This window comes from Megascapheus bottae, chromosome 17 (genome assembly GCF_031878675.1).
Source record: "Megascapheus bottae isolate mThoBot1 chromosome 17, mThoBot2.hap1, whole genome shotgun sequence".
Taxonomy (NCBI): Eukaryota; Metazoa; Chordata; class Mammalia; order Rodentia; family Geomyidae; genus Megascapheus; species Megascapheus bottae.
In genome coordinates, this window is record NC_143525.1 from 14,979,880 (window position 1) to 14,999,765 (window position 19,886).

Genomic DNA, 19,886 nt, shown 5'->3' on the forward strand with positions numbered 1-19,886 from the left:
AGTCATAACATTCAGTGTACATATGTGAAAATGGAACCAGGAAACAGAAGGGAATTGGTGGGGTTGGGATAGATAGAGGAACAAAGAGAGGGGTGACAATGATCGAGATACATTGTATACATAAATTGATATGTTGAACTGAAACTCATTTGTACAACTATGTCAAGATATTTTATGATTAAATAGGAAAAATGAGTATCATTTAAACATCACTTCTGAAAAATTCTAGCTTTGTTTCAGTGAACTGGTAACTGTAAATAGGACACACTATCACAAGTGGAGAATTGTTCAAATCTGACATCTCTAGGAAAATCCTGTTGCACATAGTCCAGGATGAGAGCCACAGATTCAGTGAGCAAAGCCTGCTCAGTATGTAGAGTCTGTTACTTCCTCCTGAGTAAAACTTATGAAAATGAGACTCAGACAAAGCAAAAAACATTGAGCAGCTGACTATCTAGTTTTAAGAGAATATAATTGGTAAGACCATTTTATATCACAGGTTAAAATTTGAGAAAGAAACAAAAAGTTCAGGCCAAGATCAGTGAGACTCAAAGTACAAAAAAAAGTTAACCTAAATTATCTTTTTAATGAGAATATGGATATAACTACCTTGTGATGGTTAGTGAATGATTTTCAATTTATTTTTTTGTCCTTTTGTCAAACTCAGGATGTTCTGAACCCAGGACCTCACAGATACTAGGTAAGCACTCTACCACTGAGCTACACACCATCTTGCGGTTGCAAATTTCAAATGTTACATATATATTCTAAACATGTAAGTATAGTCATTCACCAAGAAAAATTTGTCTGTATTAACAAATATCCTAGTATCTTAATAAAAAATAAAATTCAAATCCCATCCGGGGCCTGGTGGTTCACCCTGTTATCCTAGCTACTCAGGAGGTTGAGATCGGAGGATGAGAGTTCAAAGCCAGCCTATGCAAGAAAGCCCGTGAGACTCTTATCTCTAATATAATCTACTCAGAGAAAAGCAGGAAGTGGCACTGTGACTCAAGGGATAAAGCACTAGCCTTGTGCAAAACAATCTCAGGGACAGTGCTTAGGGCTGGAGGTCAAGCCCCAGGATGAGTCGATGGGTATATAGATAGACAAGTTCCCAAGTGATATAGGCTCTAATTTTAACCTTTGTCTTTATTTTAAATATGCCACAAGAGGCAACATGAACACAAATGATCATCATCAAGATGTAAAGATGACCTGCTAATTAAAAACTGACAGTTTAAAATCATGCTAGAGCCAGGCACTATAGCTCATGCCCATAATCCTATCTATTCAGGAGGCTGAGATCCTGAAGATCCCTATTTGAAGACATTAGGAGGCAGAGCATGAGACTTGAGAAAAAGTTAAGGGACAGTGCCAGGCCCTGAGTTCAAGCCCTGGTACAAGTAGCTAAAAAGAGAGAGAAAGAGAGAGGAGGGGTGGTGGCGGGGAGGATAGGAAAGGGAAAGTAGGGAGTGGGAAACAAACAGAGCCTGGAGACATCTCAGAGTAGAATGCTTGATCAGCCCACACAGGATTCTGGATTTGACCTGCAGCCTCTAAGAATACAGAAATCAAATATCCTGAATTGACTGTCTTTGTAGTAGCCATACAAGCATAGTTTCCTAAAGTACGCTAAACACATCTTCCTAATCATTCTAAAATTAATCTCTACCTATTCCTCATTAGAGCATAGCTACACAAATGCCAATATTCCTGAAATACACATACCACCACTAAACATTAGGTACTCATTATCATCCAAATAGAAGATGTGCACAACTTTCAGCTTTAATTCAAGTCAAAAAGAGAAACAGCAATACAGCAACAAACCAAATAACCAGTTTTTTGGGTTTTTGTTTGTTTGGTTTACCATTCCTGGGGCTTGAACTCAGGGCCTGGGCACTGTCCTTGGACACTTCTTGCTCAAGGCTGGTGCCCTGCCACTTAAGCCACAGCACCATTTCCAGCTTTTTCTGAGTATGTCTACCACTAGAGCTGGCCCTAATCAGCTCTTTTAACAAATTAAAATTCAGAATAATGAAGAAGGTATACAGAATATCTTTACTGTTTGGAGTAAGGAAAGTATATATATTGGTGGAGGAATCCACCGTGGGACTTATTAAACTCTGGGCCCGGGCTCTTCAGCTCAAGGTTACCACCCTATCTCTTGAGCCACAGAGCCACTTCCAGTTTTCTGGTGTTTAATTGGAGGTAAGAGTCTTGTAGACTTTAGTGCCCGGGCTGGCTTTGAACAGTGATCTTCAGATCTCAGCCTCCTGAGTAACTAGGGTTACAGGCATGAGCCACCACACCCAGAGGAAAGTTGGATTAACAGAATGAAGAACCTTGAAAATAATCAAAAGGTCACAGACGTAAACCAATGACCAGTAACTACTTCCTCTTGTAAGAAGAGACAGAGTTATCTTGACATGCCAATGTCATCTAGCTTGTCAAAACCCAGATTTAGGCTTTCCCTTTTACAATGTTCAAAATCTTTTACCGGAAAATAAATTTTGTACATTTTATATTAATATAATACATATTTTCCTCTGTCCTTGAACCACAAAGTTCACTATGTAAAATTATTTCATGTTTCCAAATTAGTTCAAGAAAACATTTCATATTTTTCAATTGTTTTCTAAGCACAAATACTTAAAAGCCTTATTTGAAGAAAAAGGCAAAGATTTATAAAACTAAAATAACTGAAAATATGATACCTGTATTATAAAAAGGAAGATGTTCATGAACAAAATATAAAATGTTGTATTTACACAGTGATAGATGAGAAGTACCAGAAAGCAGACTACTGCTAGTTACCAGGCTCCAAACTCTAGAGCTCTGTGGAAATCCTTCAACTCCCTAGAGGTTCTCTTGCCAACACCTCTGCACACTTTGCCCTTAATGTCTCCACTCTTTGATTTATGTCCCTCTATCTAAAATCTCCTCTTAAAATTTAAAAACTTGCCAGGCACCAGTGGCTCATTCCTATACTCCTAGCTACTCAGAAGATATTCCTAGCTACTGAGATCTGAGGATTGCAGTTCCAAGGCAGCTAGGGCAGGAAAGCTCATGAGACTCCTACTCCAATTAACCACTAAAAGCTAGAGGTGCAGAAGTCGGTAAAGTGCTAGTCATGAGCAGAAGAAGCATAGGAGCAGTGCCCAGGCCCAGAGTTCAAGCCCCAGGTCTGGCACACATGTGAGCACACGTGTACACACGCACATGCACACGTGAGCACGCACGCACGCACGCACGCACACACACACACACACACAAATTGCCTCTTTCTCTTCTCGCTTTCTTCACTATGTGTAAGTCTGAAATGATAATGTGATAACATAAAAGTAACAATTATTTATAACATGCCTACTATGAGCTAGATACTGTCTAGGACTCCTTTTTAGACCTCATGTCATCTAAGAAAGATAAATGTTTAAGCTCAGAGGTGTCAAGTGCTCTGCTTAGGATCATACAACTAGGTGGAAAGTGAGTACTTAAACATTTCATTTTCTTCCTTTCTTTTTTTCTTTCATTTGGCAAGTCCTGGCGCTTGAACTAGCCCTGAGCTTCTTTTGCTCAAGGATAGCACTCTACCATTTGAACCACAGTTCCACTTCTGCCTTGTTCTGTTTATGTGGTACTGAGGAATCAAACCCATGAATGCTAGACAAGGACTCTACCACTAAGCCACATTTCCAGCCCCTCAATACACTTCTGTTTGGCAAGGAATTTCATCCTCCACTCATCTCTAACTAGCCAAAAAGCAGATACCTAAAGCCAAAGTAGTCCATGTGCCTTCACTCCTCCTGACATAAAACCACCCTGACCTCTTTCCACCTTTGTGCAACATTCTTTTCATTTAAAGACACTTAACATTTTGTGTTAACTAGATATGCTTTTATTTAGCTAGCAGAAATTCTTGACAATACTTAAAATTTATTCTTCTGGAGGAACCAATCATGAGTTACAAATCACTACGGTAAAAGCACTCTTTAAAATATAACCCACATGGGCTGAGAGTTTGGCCTAGTGGTAGAGTGCTTGCCTAGCATGCATGAAGACCTGGGTTCGATTCCTTGGTACCACATACATAGAAAAAAGCTGGAAGTGATGCTGAGGCTCAAATGGTAGAGCTCTAGCCTTGAGAAAGTCCAAGGATAGTGCTCATGCCCTGACCTCAAGTCCAGGACTGGGGGAAAAAATAAATAAATAAATAAATTATATATATATATTCCACAGATTAACCACATTCTTTTACATTTGAATGTAAAATTTAAATTTCTTTGTAATCTATAAAGTGTGTTTTCCCAGTAGTTCAGTAGTTCTAAAAACTACTTACAATACAGAGAGCAAACAATATCTATCACCCAAGCTAAACCTAGCCCAGTTATATCTGAAAATAAAGTTTTATTGGAACACAGCCTTGCCATTCATTTATATATTACCTTCTGGCCACTTTCTCACAATACAGTGCTGGACACCTGGGACAGAAACTCTATGTCCTGAAACATCTAAAAGAGCTACTATCTAGTCCCCTATAGGATTAATTTGCCAAATCCTACACTTTCACTTTTACTATTATTTTATCAAAATAAAAATTCCCTAGAGTACTCAGAAAAAACGGATCAAAATACACCCAACTAAATAATAAAAGGGATCAAAATGAGTGAGAAATAAGGGCAAAATAAAGTCTGGATAATACCAGCAAGAAGATAACACCTAACTGGAAAGTTTGGCCACAAATGTTAATAAAGGGCAGACATGATGATATATGCCTGAAATTCTAGCACTCAAGAGGTGAAGGCATGTGAGTTCAAGGCCACATGGACTGTACAATGAAGTCCTCTCAAAAAGAATTTTCATTTTGTTCTGGCCTCACCTAACAGGTGAAGAAAAGGAGAAAGACCATTCCACCTATCCACCACTTCCAAACAATAAAATCCTAGCTTCAGTCATGAAAAGAACAACTTTTTCTAGGGTCTCAGAAATGAGGCCTTGTAGTTTCTCCTACATAGCGAAAAACTTCTTTTTGTATTGTGGTTCTACAGTGAGTAATACAGCATGCTGTGTTAATAGCATATTGTTATATAAAGACGTAAGCATTTCTTAAGTAAAGCACCTCTAAATCCAACCAAAAGACAATGAACTGACTAACATGCCCTTCCCTTATCATATTGGATCCAGACTCCAAACTTCAGGAAATGATGTGATAGTGCTGAAAACACATCATTTTTTTTTTTTAGGTACTTGCATGCTGAAACCAGGATTCTCTTCTCATAAGCATCAAACAAGTTCTATTAGACACCCTGCTCTCCTCAACACTAGTGTGTGCGTACATTGACTAGTGAAGACTTACGTACACAGGACTTCTAATTTACAGATAATGTACTAGCATCAGCAAATCTAACTGGACAGTCCTCAGAACAAAGAAATAGGCACTGAGAGGACATACACAATTACCATTAAAAAGACACTCCACTCAAACAAATACCGAAAGATTTAATTCTGCTAAAATCATCTTACAGTAAAATAAAATTGGTAACAACAAAAAAAGACATAATCATCTACTCACATAAGCTCAGGGAACTCACAACAAGATCAGTCCAAGGATTTGAATGAAGAGATCAGGTCTCAAAGTTACCCTCTTCACTCACTACACAGCAAATGTTTTGATTAACTTGGGAGTTTTTTTTGGTAGTTTATTTCCTCCCTGGGAGGTTTTTTTTCCTTATCCCCTCCCTATCTGTAAAATACTTCGGGGCCAACACAATCCTTCAAAGTTGCCTTTTAATACATTTTATCAGGGGGAAAAAAGTCTAAATATTACCTTCTGTAGAAGCTGCATCAATCATTACTCTTTGCATGAGCACTGGTTCCAATCCAAAGTCGAAAACTATGGTTTGGCGAAAAGTTCCAAATATTTCTGTGTTAAATGCTATCCCGACTTTATACACGTAATGATCTAATCCATTTTGGGCCATCTTTCCTCCTATCCATTCTTGACAGTTTTCTGGGACTTCTTGTGATACCTGGGTAGTACTATCTCCGGCAGATATTGCAATGATACTAAAATGAGGACGATGAGCATCATAAAGCAATGCTACACGATACAGCATTCTTGCAGGCTACAAGGAAGTTAAAATAATTCATTGAGTACAAGGGGATGAAAAATCCAGTTGTAAGTGGGCTCTTTTATGAAATTATTTCCATAAGGGACTTTCCCATACTTCTAAGATACTATGATAAAAAGTACAAAGTGTGCCCATAAGCCACTTAAGGAAAAACTGAAGACTGGTGAGAAGAAAGCAGTTGTTAAATACTATATTTATGTTACATCACTAACCTTCGTGGTCCTTCCTGGTCTGTTTACTTTCACTATGGCAAAATCTATCTCTTTTAATCATCTTCAACCTCCAACTGCCCATATTCTTTGCCCAAAAAAGAGTTACAGAACCTCATATTGGAAGCCCTCATAGCAAGGACTGGGTTCAAGGCAAAAGCTAGAGGTTTATAGATTTTTCATCTCCAGATACAGAAGAAACAATACCAAAAAGAACACAATAATTTTCCACTGAACATAGTTACCGAAAGTTTTTATTTTGTTTCAATCCTAAACATTACCTACTCTAAGATCAGAAGCACTACAGAAGATGTCTTCTATTAAAAAAAAAAACTCTTCACAGAATCTGTGACTTCGTCAAATCAAATATAAAACAAGTTGTCACTGTTTAAAAAGCTTGCAACTGCCAGATTAAAACAACTCAAATAACTAGTTATTTGTATGCCATGAACCCAATTCTAAACATCCAAAACATCTTAAACATCCAAAAAGATCTGAAAGTTTAAAAAAAAAATCACACTTTTAGTGAATTCAATACAAAAATGCACTTTAGTATAACAATGAACCTACATCAAATGGACTTAGATTAAAACATTTCAATGTTCTTATTTTAACATAGAGCTTTCAAGGTCCAAAGAGGCTTTAAGTCAACTACACAAATGCTCTACATACATGCTCTATTCTTTAATAAGTACAAAATTCATACCTTACAAGTGAGAGCGAAGGTCCATATCTGGCGAGACTTTTTGGTGTTGACGGTGATAGACAGGTCAGGACTGTGCTCTACCTTTACTCCTTCTATACATTCACTAAGCTGAAAAGAAGTCATTGATGTCAGTCCTATCACTGAAAACAAAAACTACTAGCAAATACACATCAACAGAAATCATATTGATTTATTCATCAAACAAGATATTGTTGAAGGCAATATGCATGTAACTTAAACAACAAAAACAAGGTATTGTGTACAATCATTTTTAGCCATTTTTATAAGAACAAAATATGATGCTAAAATAAAAAACAAGAAAATTAACTGAAACCAAAAAAAAAAAGGCAATCAAAAACTGCCTAGAAGGGAACAAATATAATACTGCAAAATGCCAAACAGTTCTGCTCTTTATGTTTATGCTCTTTTGCTACTTATATTTATACAACTTGGTCGAGGTGAGGTGACTCACACCTATAATTCTAGCTACTCAGGAGGCTGGGATCTAAGTATATCGGTTCAAAGCCAGTCTGGGCACTAAGGAATGTGAGGCTCTTATCACTAGAAAATGGGAAGTGGGGTTGTGGCTCAAGGGGTAAGGCCTTGAGCTGAAGAGCTCTATGATAACGCCCAGGCCCAGAGTTTAAGCCTCAGGACTGATCTAAATAAATAAATAAATAATAAAATAAAAAATAAGCGTATACCTTTTTTTCTTTTAAACCAGCCCTGGGCTTGGACTCAGGGTCTGGGCATTGTCCTTGAGCTTTCTCAAAGGTAGAGTTCTACCACTTGAGCCACAGCACCACTCCCAGCTTTTCTATGTATGTGGTAAATGAGGAACTGAACTCCTGGCATCATGCATGCTAGGCAAGCACTCTACCACTAGGTCAAACTCCTGGCCCTATACACCATTTTACTAAGAAAAAGTTCTTCATATGACTAGATAAGGAAATAAACCAAATATAGCACATGAAAGATCGAGATTCAAACACATTTATTGTTTCAGATGAAAAAAATCAAGTATTTTTCTCACCACTTTCTCAGGAGACAATGAATTCATCCACTTTTCTATCAAAGTTTCCATATAACTGCCTGAGAGTTGTTTATTCTCATTCTGCTGTTTCAGTCTTATCACCCGGGAAGCATATCTTTTCTGCCATTCTGCTAGTTCCTCTTGGGAATGTGCTGAAGTACACTGGGCACCATACCTACAGATTCCTTGCTCTAAAAATCTAAGCGGAATAGGAAAGACTGTTTTATCATATACTTTGTTTAAAAATGTTTATTTACACCATTTAAAGATAACGTCCAGTACTTGCCCTCAGCTCCTCAATGAAAAAATAAAACATCTTCTGAAAAGCCATGTTTATCACATAGATACAAAAGGGGGGTGGTGGTAAGAGGGTCAGAGAACGTGACAGTGTTTATGACAAGCAAAACATCTCTCTGTGTCTCTCTTTGTTTCATCGACTTCTTTCTTTGGAATAAAGAAAAGATCCTAAAGCACAACATATTTATAACTGCCTTGTCCAAAAGACATTGAAAAGTTTCTTCCTATGTGATATACAGCCTATGAGCAACGCTGAGAGCCAAAGCTTCATAAAGCAACACTGACACCAAGTGGGTGAGCTGCCCCATGTGACATGACCTACTTTCCAAATTAAATGACCTCAGAAAATGTTCTACAACTAGGAATTCCATCCTGAAAAAAACTTAGTACACTACTAAATGATCATTTCAAGACTTCTACTTTTCATCTTCAAATGTAATACTTTTGTTCTTTTCTAAATATCATTCAAATATTGGAGAATATTGTCTTAAATATACTCAAAATTAATGTCTATATCAAAGAGTCACATATGTATTTAAGTCATATTCAATTCTTCAAGAGATAAACACCTAATTGTTCACTTCAAAAGATACAGAGATAATGATTTCTCTGTGTCTGTGACTCAACTAAAATATATTTCAAAAATTCCCTATGATTTTTGAGTGTCGATACCACAAAGAAAAGATACATGGTAGATATGCCCATTACATGATACTGATTTGGTCATTATACAGCGTGTGTGTGTGTGTGTGTGTGTGTGTGCGCACATACCCCATAAAATATGCAATTAGGTGTCAACAAAAAAAAAAAACTCAATTGAAAAATATATGATCACAAACAAAAGTAAAAGATTTTAGCCATTCATTTTATTAAAGTTTTAAATATGCTGCATAATTTTAAAGCCACTTTTTAATTAGTAGAGACAGAACAATGATAAAAGGGAAGAAATGAAAATGAAAACTACAAAATGCAAAATAGACACAAGAGAAATGGTATGTTATAGACAACGTGCAACTAGAAAAACATGGGCGGTGAGAAGTACAACACAAATCCCAGCACAATACATATCCAATGACGTGCCACACTGAAAAGCTGCGTGCATTTAGTTTCTCCTGGTGGTGCAACAAGTATTGGAGTTTAAAATTATGATATTTAAGCATGATATTTAACATGCTTCAGAAGACATATTTAAAATCATGTATTTATGTCCTTTAAGTGCAGTACATGTTCACAAATGAAAAAAAAATGTGTTTTGCTGTTTCCCTAAAAAAAAAAAAAATGAAGGACTCTTACATTCATCTAGATAATAAATCTCAGATTTCCTTTTCAATGATAGTGCTCTACTTCTCTTACAACACCATGCCACTAGGACACACAATATTTACTACTTGGTTCCAAAAATCATACTACCTTGACTACTTAACCATAAAAACCACGTGTCAAATTTCCAAAATGACACGTAGAGTGAGAATTTCGATCTAAAAGCTCATTAATTACTAGTTCTTATAAAAAAGAACTAATTTGCCTTTTTAAATGTAATTTCCCTATTTCTTTCCCTATGTAAATTATGAATGCTTAACCCTTTAAATTACTTGTGATTTCCATAAAGGAATGCTTAGAGAAAGATATTATTCACAAAAGTTACTGGGATAATGTCTATTTTATTCTATTTCAGTTAATATAATTTCAATTTCAGTCACTATACCTAGGTAACTTTTACACTAATGAGACACCAGCAATTAAGTGCAGCCATAAAAATATAACTGGTATTATTAAAAATGTCTGAACAAAGTCTTAATGACCTGCCTTCATATCACTGCTGTTCATAATTAAAGTAAATCTCATGGACATAGTTTTGACTTTTATTACTTAATAATAATGACCTTTATGGCTTTTGTTTCTAATGGAAGATAAACCATTTTACCCAATCAATCTTCCTTCACAAATTATAGTTTTTCTCCTTTGAATTTGAATGACTTTTTTAAAAAGTGAAGGAAAATTACCTATCCTTTCAACAAAGACATGTAATTGGTTTAAAAACAAAAATTCACATTACCTTTTACACAAAGTATATTCCTCGCTGCTTGTGATTCCCCTAGGTGGTGGCCGGAAATGCCAACCATTACAAGACCCTAGGGAGTAATCAGGATATAGTCTTATCATTTGAGGCTACCTAGTAATTCTGATACTTAATGTGTAAGAAATACTATATCCCTCCACACACATCATCCCAGATGATGTAAAAAGGACACAGGACCCTTGCCTCTATTAATCAAACGAGTCCAGCAACTATGTGAAATGTAAAAAAAAAAAAAAAAATCACTGAAAAGGCAGTTACCCAGCAGTTATCAGGTTGTGGCCCTATCTCTGCCCTGGCAACTGGTGGATCTATTTCCAGTGCCATCTCTTCATTCAGAACTCAAAGCAAGAAACTGTCATGCTTGTCATTTTATTAAGCATTCCATTCAGAATACTCCAGGAATGATAAAATGTCTGCATCCTGGAAGGAAATCTTATATAAGAAATTTCAGTGCTACATATTGAGCAAGAAGCTTTTTCCTTTTTCCTTAGGATTTATCTCATACATAATTGTGTACATCCTTTTTGTAACTGAAATAAAGCTCAGGCATTGACTTCTCACATAGGAGCTTAAAAAAGTTACAACAAACTTTGATTCATTTAGCTAAAGTCCCAAATAAGCCAAAGAAATACGGCTTAAGACAGAAAACGTTAACGCTTTAGAAGCCGAGCAACCATTTTCTATTTCCTCAAAACTCATCATGCCATCTCACCTTAAGGGGGAAAAGCCAGGCTCAGTTTAAAGGTGTGCTCTACCCCCCTTACTGGCTGGGTAACCTTGGGAAAACTACTAGACTTTAATAAATATCCACTTCAACACCTCTTGAAAAGATGGAGAAAGAGTCTAAGAAGTTGGCACATGCCATGAAAGGCACTATAGCAGTACATGGCACAATGGCAAGCATTCAGTGAATGTTCAGCTCTCCTCCTTTTCTCTGGCAAGAGAGGAAGAAATGGTAAGGGCAGGAAGAAACCACTTTACAGATCAAAACTTCAAAAAGTAATAATTATAGTAGCCTAGAGGTGGGAGGGGGAGGAAGGAAAGTCCTTCCTCTGGATTGCTAAGAAGTATCTTAAATTCAGTCCTACAAGGAGGCAAGAAGATGATCCTGATTGACCTCTAGAGTTACCTCCTACCTCCATTACTTTATTATTCTTTGAAAAGGTGGTAGGAAGAAAATTGCTCTTACCTGCTTCTTCAAATTAAACTTTCATATTCTTTCCTATTGCATTTACTATACAATACAGTAAATTTCTTCCCAGTAATCAAAAGCAAAGCCTAGCATCATAGCTATCAGAAGTGACTCAAAATTTGTTACTTACCCTCATCTAATTCTTCCATGTGATATCCAGAAAGAACATTACTAGTTGCTGTCTGCAATTTTTCAAATAAAAGTCACATGAGATAATTAAGAAGTAACAATTCAATGATGAACTAAATTTGAATATTTTCAGCATTAAAAATATATAATATGAGCCAGGTGTGGTGGCTCCCATCTATAATTCTAGCTACTCAGGAGGCTGAGATCTGATGATCACAGTTCAAAGCAAGCCCGAGCACTAAAGACCATGAGACTCAGCTCCAATTAACCACCAGAAAACTGGAAGTGGCGCTGTGGGTAAGGTGGCAGCCTTGAGCTGAACAGCTCAGGGACAACACCCAGGCCCAGAGTTCAAGTCCCACAAGCGTGTGCGTGTGTGTGTATGCATGCATTATGGGTACTAGTTGCTCATGCCTATAATCCTGGGTACTTGGAAGGATGGCATCTGAGGATTGAAGCTCAAAGCTAGCCTGGGCATAAGTCTGTGAGACTCTAATCTTCAGAAGTGGAGCTGTGGCTTCAATGGTAGAATGCTGGCCTTAAGCAAAAAAGCTCAAGGACAGCACCCAGAAGTCCTAAGTCAGCACTAAAAAATACACCCTCACACACACAACCTAAAAATACAGTTTGGATATTTACAAATTTTTATTTATGATGTTATAGTACAAGTGATTACCTTTTGCTTTTTGTTCTGTTAAACTACAATTAAATATGGAGAAGAAGAACTTGTCAGGTCTTCTCTAAGGAAAGTGACAGAGATCTTCCTCTATACCAAAAGCAGCCTGATAGCCAAAGAGAAAAATAAGTGCCAACCCCCATCAGGTGCCTCTACCATTATTTACTCTACTTCCTAACACCTAGAGAAGGACAAGGGAAAGAACTATCTTTTCTCCTGCAATTAATGATGTACTACCATCTGAGGACCGAGGCACAGTTTGTATCAAGTTCCTCTCGATCTCAGATGACCCCTTCTTCCACAATGAAATACAAGACTGAAGAAGGTCCACTTGTTACAGCTTCCTTAGAAAAGTACTTAAGCATCATGCTTTTTCTTACAATTATGCAGCAATTTACATGCTAGATCACTGCAGCTATGTATAGATTTATGTCAGTGATATGCAATGGGCTTTTCTATATCCTTATATATCCAGGGAATGAGGCAAATAATAGGTAAGTTAGAAAACAGCAGATGTAAAATTAATCAGGAAGAAACATGCCCCATGATGAAATCTGGAACTTCATTTATCATAGAAAAAGTATCATAAAGGCATGTCATAAATGTTATAGGTGTATCTAAAATAATACAATCACTAGCATTGTTAAGTTGAGTAAGTTGGACTTCCTAGGTCCAACTGGAACTGAGTCACTATTATCTTGCTCCTACAAGAAAGTGTCACCGTCAAACTACTTATTACAAAGTTTTTAAAAGATAACTGACACTTCTATAAAATAAGAGACTGAACAAACTGACAAGTAAATCAGGAGTAATCCCATCATATGTATTGTTTCATTAAAAAGATTAATTAATAGATCACTTCAGGCCAGGTACCAGTGGTGCATGCCTGTAATCCAAGCTACTCAGGAGGCAGAGATCTGGGGACTGGAGTTCAAAGCCAGCCTGGGCAGGAAAGCCCATGAGACTCTTATTGCCAATTAACCACCAAAAACTGGAAATAGAGCTGTGGCTCAAGTGAAAGAACACTAGCCTTGAGCAGAGAAAAAAGGAAAAGCTCAGTCAGCACTAAGACCATCAGTTCAAGGACCCACACACACAAAAGAAAGTCACTATTTTTGCTTTTTGAATCAGCCTTTAGTTCTAAGTCTTTATTCACTAGCATTTACAAGTTAAATACCAGCTCAGCCCAATCTTTAAATTATACATTGGTGCTATTTTTAAAGTGTATTGTTTACTACTGAAGAACATTACTCTGCTTAAATAGAAAAGAAATTACAAATACAATTTGAGGGTTGAAAATGTAGCTCGGTGGTTGTCTCATGTGCTTGAAGCCCAGGAATCAATTGCCCTAATTTGGAAGGGTGGGGTAGGGGAGACAATAAAACAAGAATAGTCACTCTGTCTCATTGCATAATCAGAAACTAGTCAAATGAGATTTGTGTCTTTACATTTAAGAGAATTATAAATATCAAAAGTAAGAATTTGGGAGCCGGGAGTTTGGCCTAGTGGTAGAGTGCTTGCCTAAAACATGTACCACGACCCAAGTTGGATTCCTCGGTATCACATACATAGAAGTAGTGCTGTGGCTCAAGCGGTAGAGCGCTAGACTTGAAGAAAAAGCCCAACGACAGTGCTCAGGCCCTGAGTTCAAGCCCCAAGACTAGTCAAAAAAAAAAAAAATGCAATGTCTTAGCCAGGCAGCAGTGGCTCACACCTATAATTCTAGCTACTCAGGAGGCTGGGATCTAGGATCAAGGTTCAAAGCCAGCCCAGGCACAAAAGTCCATGAGACTGTTATCTCCAATTAACCACTAGAAAACAGAAAGTAGAATTATGGCTCAAAAGTGCTAGCCTTAAGCTGAAGAGTTCAGGGACAGTGCCAAAGCCACAACCAAATTCCCCTCTTCCCCTCAAAAAACTAAAATGTCTTTGAAGTTAATAAAAGCTTACTAATTCTTGGCTGATTCATAATAAGGTAACAGAAGACAAAGGAAATGACATTGTATTGAAACATTATGTAATTTGTAAAATTGTTTGTTGACTAATGTTATGAGCTGGGAAAGGATCCACTGGAGGTCTTGGATTGATGGCCAGGGGTCCACACACACCCTCCCATTCTAGATCATCTTCTATTTCACTTTCCCCTAAACCAGCACTTCTCAACCTCAGCTTTTAGACCAGCTTGATCTCTGGCAGCCAGATCCCATGATTTTTCTAACAGAAAGGCTTATTCATTTCTAGAATGTAAATTGCATCTAAGACTGTTTAAAGAATCTATCTCCTTCTCAAGAGTACAAACTCCTAGACAGAAAGAACCTCACGTGTCTTGTTTCATGATGGATCCACAGCACCAACCATAGTCACAAGTATGTAAGTAGTAGATGCTCAACTCATGAAAATATACCAAATCAACTAGTTTACATGGGCTTCTGATGATAGAAACTGACCTTATAGCTAAATAAAAATATTTTTAAAATCACCTAAATCAGAATCTTATATACTTAAATGAAGCGTAAAAGTGAATTAGAAAGCTGTGTGTCTGTTACATGCTACTGTTTTCCCTTGCCTTCCATGTGTCCTGGGCTTGAGCTCAGGGTCTAAGCACTGTCCTTGGGTTTTCTCAAAGCTAGAGCTCTACCACTTAGGCCACAGCACCACTTCTAGCTTTTTTCTCTGTATGTGGTACCAAGGAATTGAACCCACGTCTTCATGCATGCTAAGCAAGCACTCTACCACTAGGCCAAACTCCCGGCCCTCCTTCACATTTTTTTGCTATTGTTGTCAGTCATGGGGCTTGAATTCTTGGCCTGAGCCCTGTCCCTGAGGTCTTCAGCTCAAGGCTAGTGCTCTACCACTGAGCCACAGTGCCACTTCCATTTCCTGGTGGTTAACTGGAGATAAAGAGTCTCAAGACTTTCATGCCCAGGCTGGCTGTGAACCACGATCCTTATATCTCGCCTCCTGAGTGGGTAGGATTAAAGGCATAAGCCACTGGTGCCTTTACATTTTTTTCTCAACCATTTTACCTTGATACCTCATTTGCATGTTCTAAACGTATCCCCTAAAATTATTCCATAAGCCACAGACTTCTTGCTGCTAAAAAAAAAAGACTCGCAAAATAACTTGTTCTGTATTTTTCAGAACCTCTTTTTTTTTTCTGGTCATGTGGCTTGAACTCAGGGCCTGGGGGCTGTCACTGAGCTTTTGTGCTCAAGGCTCTATCACTTTGAGCTATAACTCCACTTCCAATTTTCTGAAAGTTAATTGGAGATAAGAGTATTCATAGACTTACCTGCCTGGGTTGGATCTGAACCAGGACCCTCAGAATTCAGCCTCCTGAATAGCTAGGATTACAGGCTTGAGCTACCAGTACCCAACCCAACAGAACCACTTTCTTAATGACAGCATTTTTGTACTCCCAGAAATAGGTAAGAACTAAGATTTCTCAAATATCTTTTGCATTTTTTATTTTCAGTCTAGAAACAATTGGTAAAAATTAGGAACATAACCTGGGGTGTTGGGGTAGAGAGGACACAGAAGTAATGTGTTTTGTTTGTTACGGTTTAATTTGGTTGGTGGTACTTGGGACTGAACCAAGCTTGAGCATGCTCAGCAAGTGCTCTACCATTTGAGAAGCTCCAAGCTAGACGAAGTTGAGTTCTCAGATGGGACAAAATTAAGTTACAAATAAAGTAAAACAAGTCACACGTACCCCTTGATCACTTTGTGAGAATGTCATACTGACTTTCCAAATTTTCACTTATAATGCTCATCAGCTAGACTAACTTAAGACTCTTTGAAGAGATCCCTGAGAGACATACCTCTGTTTCTGTGAGAAGTGTTTTTAGTCTTGTCAAATCTTTCGTTACCATCCCGTTCTGAAATAGGAAAGAAAAACAGACAAACCAATGAATCAGTATACCATCTCTTTACTATGGCAACTCCTTAGCTCAAATCCTTAGTTGTTGGTGAAGTTTATCAGTACAATGCAAGGCTGCCTCCCTTCTTCATCACTACTATCAATAATTCTGGTAACAAAGCTAGACATCCATGAAGAAAGGAAAAAAAAGATTAACAAGCAAACTACTCAGTGTGCTTTTTTGGCTAAAATACTGTACTGACTTTAGAGCTTAAAATTAATTCAATAAGCATCACAACTCATATCACTGAAGAGCAAAGTTGGTACGGAAAAAAAATACACCTATTGGGGCTGGGAGTTTGGCCTAGTGGTTAAATTGCTTGCCTAGCATGCATGACGACCCGGGTTCGATTCCTCAGTACCACATACATAGAAAAAAAGCCAGAAGTGGTGCTGAGGCTCAAGTGGTAGAGCTCTAGCCTTGACAAAGTCCAAGGACAGTGTTCAGGCCCTGAGCTCAAGCCCAGGACTGGCAAAAAAAAAAAAAAAAAATACACCTATTTCTTTTTTGTCGGTCATGGGACTTGAATTCTAGGCCTGGGCGCTGTCCCTGAGCTCTTCAAGCTCAAGGCTTCACTTCCACACTACTCTTTTTTACTCTTTGTTCTCTAGAATTTATGTGCTTGCATGTGTAAAGTGGCCAACTGAAGCAGGTAATGACTCACAAAAAAACAGTCCACTTTCAAGATAGTTGGTTAATGAAGTTACTGGAGGAAAATCCTCACTTCCCTGAAATTCAAAGCTCAAAAACTTTGAGATTTAAAACCAAGTAACTTTCCATAGTTTTAAATTGAATAATCTAACAGGTAAAACTGGAAAATGTTTAATTTACATAAAAAGCCCCTCAAGGATAAAATTATCTAAATTATAAAGACAAAATATATTCTTTCTCTCTTATCTATTTAGAACTAAATAGCTATATAAATTTGCGATGTTTACAATTATGAATCTATGAAATCAAGATATGTTACAAAACTAAAAAATTTCTGATAGAAAAAACAAAATTATACACTTTTTTCTAAAACATGAATGTCAATTGTGATTCTGCTTTCAGACATTCAAACGCAAGCTCACTAACATACCAATGATTCTCCCGTCAGTGATTTGGCAAGGATGGAGGAAACAGGCTGGAGCTTCCCTTTCAGCTGCATGCAGCACAACACTGCCCGGAAGGGACTCTCTCCCTTGGCCAGTCCTTCTCCCAGCACTACCATCAAAAAACAGGTATCATTAACCACACAGCTTTTAATCACATGCATCTTGATTACAATGTTAACACATTACCACAAGCATGACTTTTTATATACAAAGACAGTAACTTCAAGCCAGTCATTGGTGGCTCACACCTGTAATGCTAACTACTCTGAAGGCTGGCATCTAAGGATCATGGCTCAAAGCCAGTGCAAACAGGAATGTCTGTAATACTCCTTATCTCTGATAAACTACCAAAAATCTGGAAACAGAGCTGTGACTCAAGTGGTAAGACACTAGCCTTGAGCAAAAAATTCAATGACAGTAGATAAGCCCTGAATTCAAGCACCAAAAAAAAAAAAGGCACTTGTATACACATCTGTCATCACAGTCACTTAAGAGGCTAAAGAGATACAAAAGTTCCAGACTAGAATGGACAACACAGAGTCGTGGCCAAAAAAAAAGAATAAGAAAAACATTCTCAGTGAATAATATTGTTTCACCTAAACAAGGGCTTTCAAAACTTATGGTTTGCTTAGCATTGGGGCTCATGACTATAATCCTAACTATTCAGGAAACTGAAGATCACAGTTCAAAACCAGCCCAGAAGAAAAGTTCTGTGAGACTCCCATCTCCAACTAACCATTCAAAAGCTGGAAATGGCACTGTGGCTCAAGTGGTCGAGTGCTAGTCTTGAGTAGAGAGGCTCAGAGACAGTGTCCAGGCCCAGGCACTGAGTTCAAACACCACAACCAAAAAAACAAAACACACACACACACACACACACACACACACACACACACACACCCTTAAGGTTTATTAGTTGGCTATATTTACAAGATTTTGTGCCATTAAATGAGTAACAAAACATAAAGGAAATGCAATATTTTAATTGTACCCCTGCCAATACTTCTGTCTAGAAGCCTGTTGCCACTTTTGTCTCCAGTAAAAATTTTATCCCTAATAAAAGCAGGATCTCAATTCTTTTTTTTTTTTACCAGATTGTGTTGGTATAGTTTATTCTTGGTTATCAAAATATTCACAAAGCTTTGGGATTTTGAATTGATGAGTCCGTAACATTTGGAAAAACATACGATCTCAGTTACCTAAAAGGGATTGGTATGTACATGGAGGATCTAGATAGTCATGACCAACTAAACTGCTTATGCACTTTATGTTTTCTGTAATGTACATGTTAAATAAGTTATTTTTAAAAGTAAATAAATAAAATGAGTAACAGAAACAGTAAATCTCAACTTTTTTTGGGGGGGAGGGTCAATCCTGGGGCTTAAATTTAAGAGTCTGGGGCCTGTCCTTGAGTACTTTTGCTCAAGGCTAGCATTTTGCCACTTGAGCCACAGCACCACTTCTGGCTATTTCTGTGTATGTGGTACTAAAGAACTAAACCCAGGGCTTCATGAATACTAGGCAAACACTCTACCAATAGGCTACACACCTAGCCCAACATTTTATATTCTTAATCAATTACAAACTTACCATTATTAAAGCCAGCAATATTTAGGATCTAACTGCCCAAGAGCTACAAAAATTACTATTCCAAATTGTTTGTAAGTCTTTGTACATGTAACATAATCACAACAAATCTGTATTATTTCTAATATAGAAAATGTATTCCTGGGTGTGGGGAAGAGAAATGGGGACAAAAACATAAGAAGGGATATCAATGTGTGTGAAGTAATGCACCTTCTACCTGGCGACTATAACTATAACCCCTTTATACATTGAAATAAGAAAAATTACAAATAAATAATAAAAAATCGATAGAACAGATGATTAAATGTAAGTGAAAAAAATAGAAAATGTATTCTTTTGTATACCAAGTCATTTAAAATTATTTCTCACAGCAATTAATATGGCAATGTATGTCCAGGAAAGGATTCAAGATTTTATTGAATTCAGTACAAGTTCCCGTTTTTAGTTTATAAATACATTAGCCTTCTTTGCAAGAAAATCCTTCACTGAAAGAAAATATATTTGAACTTATTTCAAATCATTTCCAAAGTAATGTTGCTTTTAAGTATATTGCCTGCTACATCTATAAAGTCCCATTAGATCCATCCATTCATGATATATTTGAGTTAAAATGAATGTATCCTCCTACTACACTAAATCACACAAGTATCTAATCATACAATTACAATTTTATTAAATAAAAGCATACCAAACAGTTTTCAAGTATTATTTATGCTCTTCTCCAATTTGTATCTGTTTGCATGATTTTAATGATTATAACTGACATAAATGATAGGTTTTATATTTCTTTTTCTCAGCAAATTCAATATTTTCCTTGTTACTAGTG

At 37.2% G+C, this 19,886-nt stretch overlaps 1 protein-coding gene across 6 annotated transcripts in view; it reads right to left on the reverse strand.

Annotated features, from left to right (window-relative positions):
* Positions 1-19,886, reverse strand: part of Helz (helicase with zinc finger) — a 129,940-nt gene that overhangs the window by 73,214 nt on the left and 36,840 nt on the right. For all 6 annotated transcript variants that reach the window (XM_090349892.1, XM_090349896.1, XM_090349891.1 and 3 more), the window contains 7 exons: positions 17,458-17,582; positions 16,278-16,334; positions 11,782-11,833; positions 10,436-10,511; positions 8,083-8,281; positions 7,050-7,157; positions 5,831-6,128 (listed from right to left, as the gene is read on the reverse strand). In XM_090349892.1, coding sequence (XP_090206018.1) covers positions 5,831-6,128; positions 7,050-7,157; positions 8,083-8,281; positions 10,436-10,511; positions 11,782-11,833; positions 16,278-16,334; positions 17,458-17,582 — 915 coding nt within the window. The remainder of the gene's footprint in view (positions 1-5,830; positions 6,129-7,049; positions 7,158-8,082; positions 8,282-10,435; positions 10,512-11,781; positions 11,834-16,277; positions 16,335-17,457; positions 17,583-19,886) is intronic.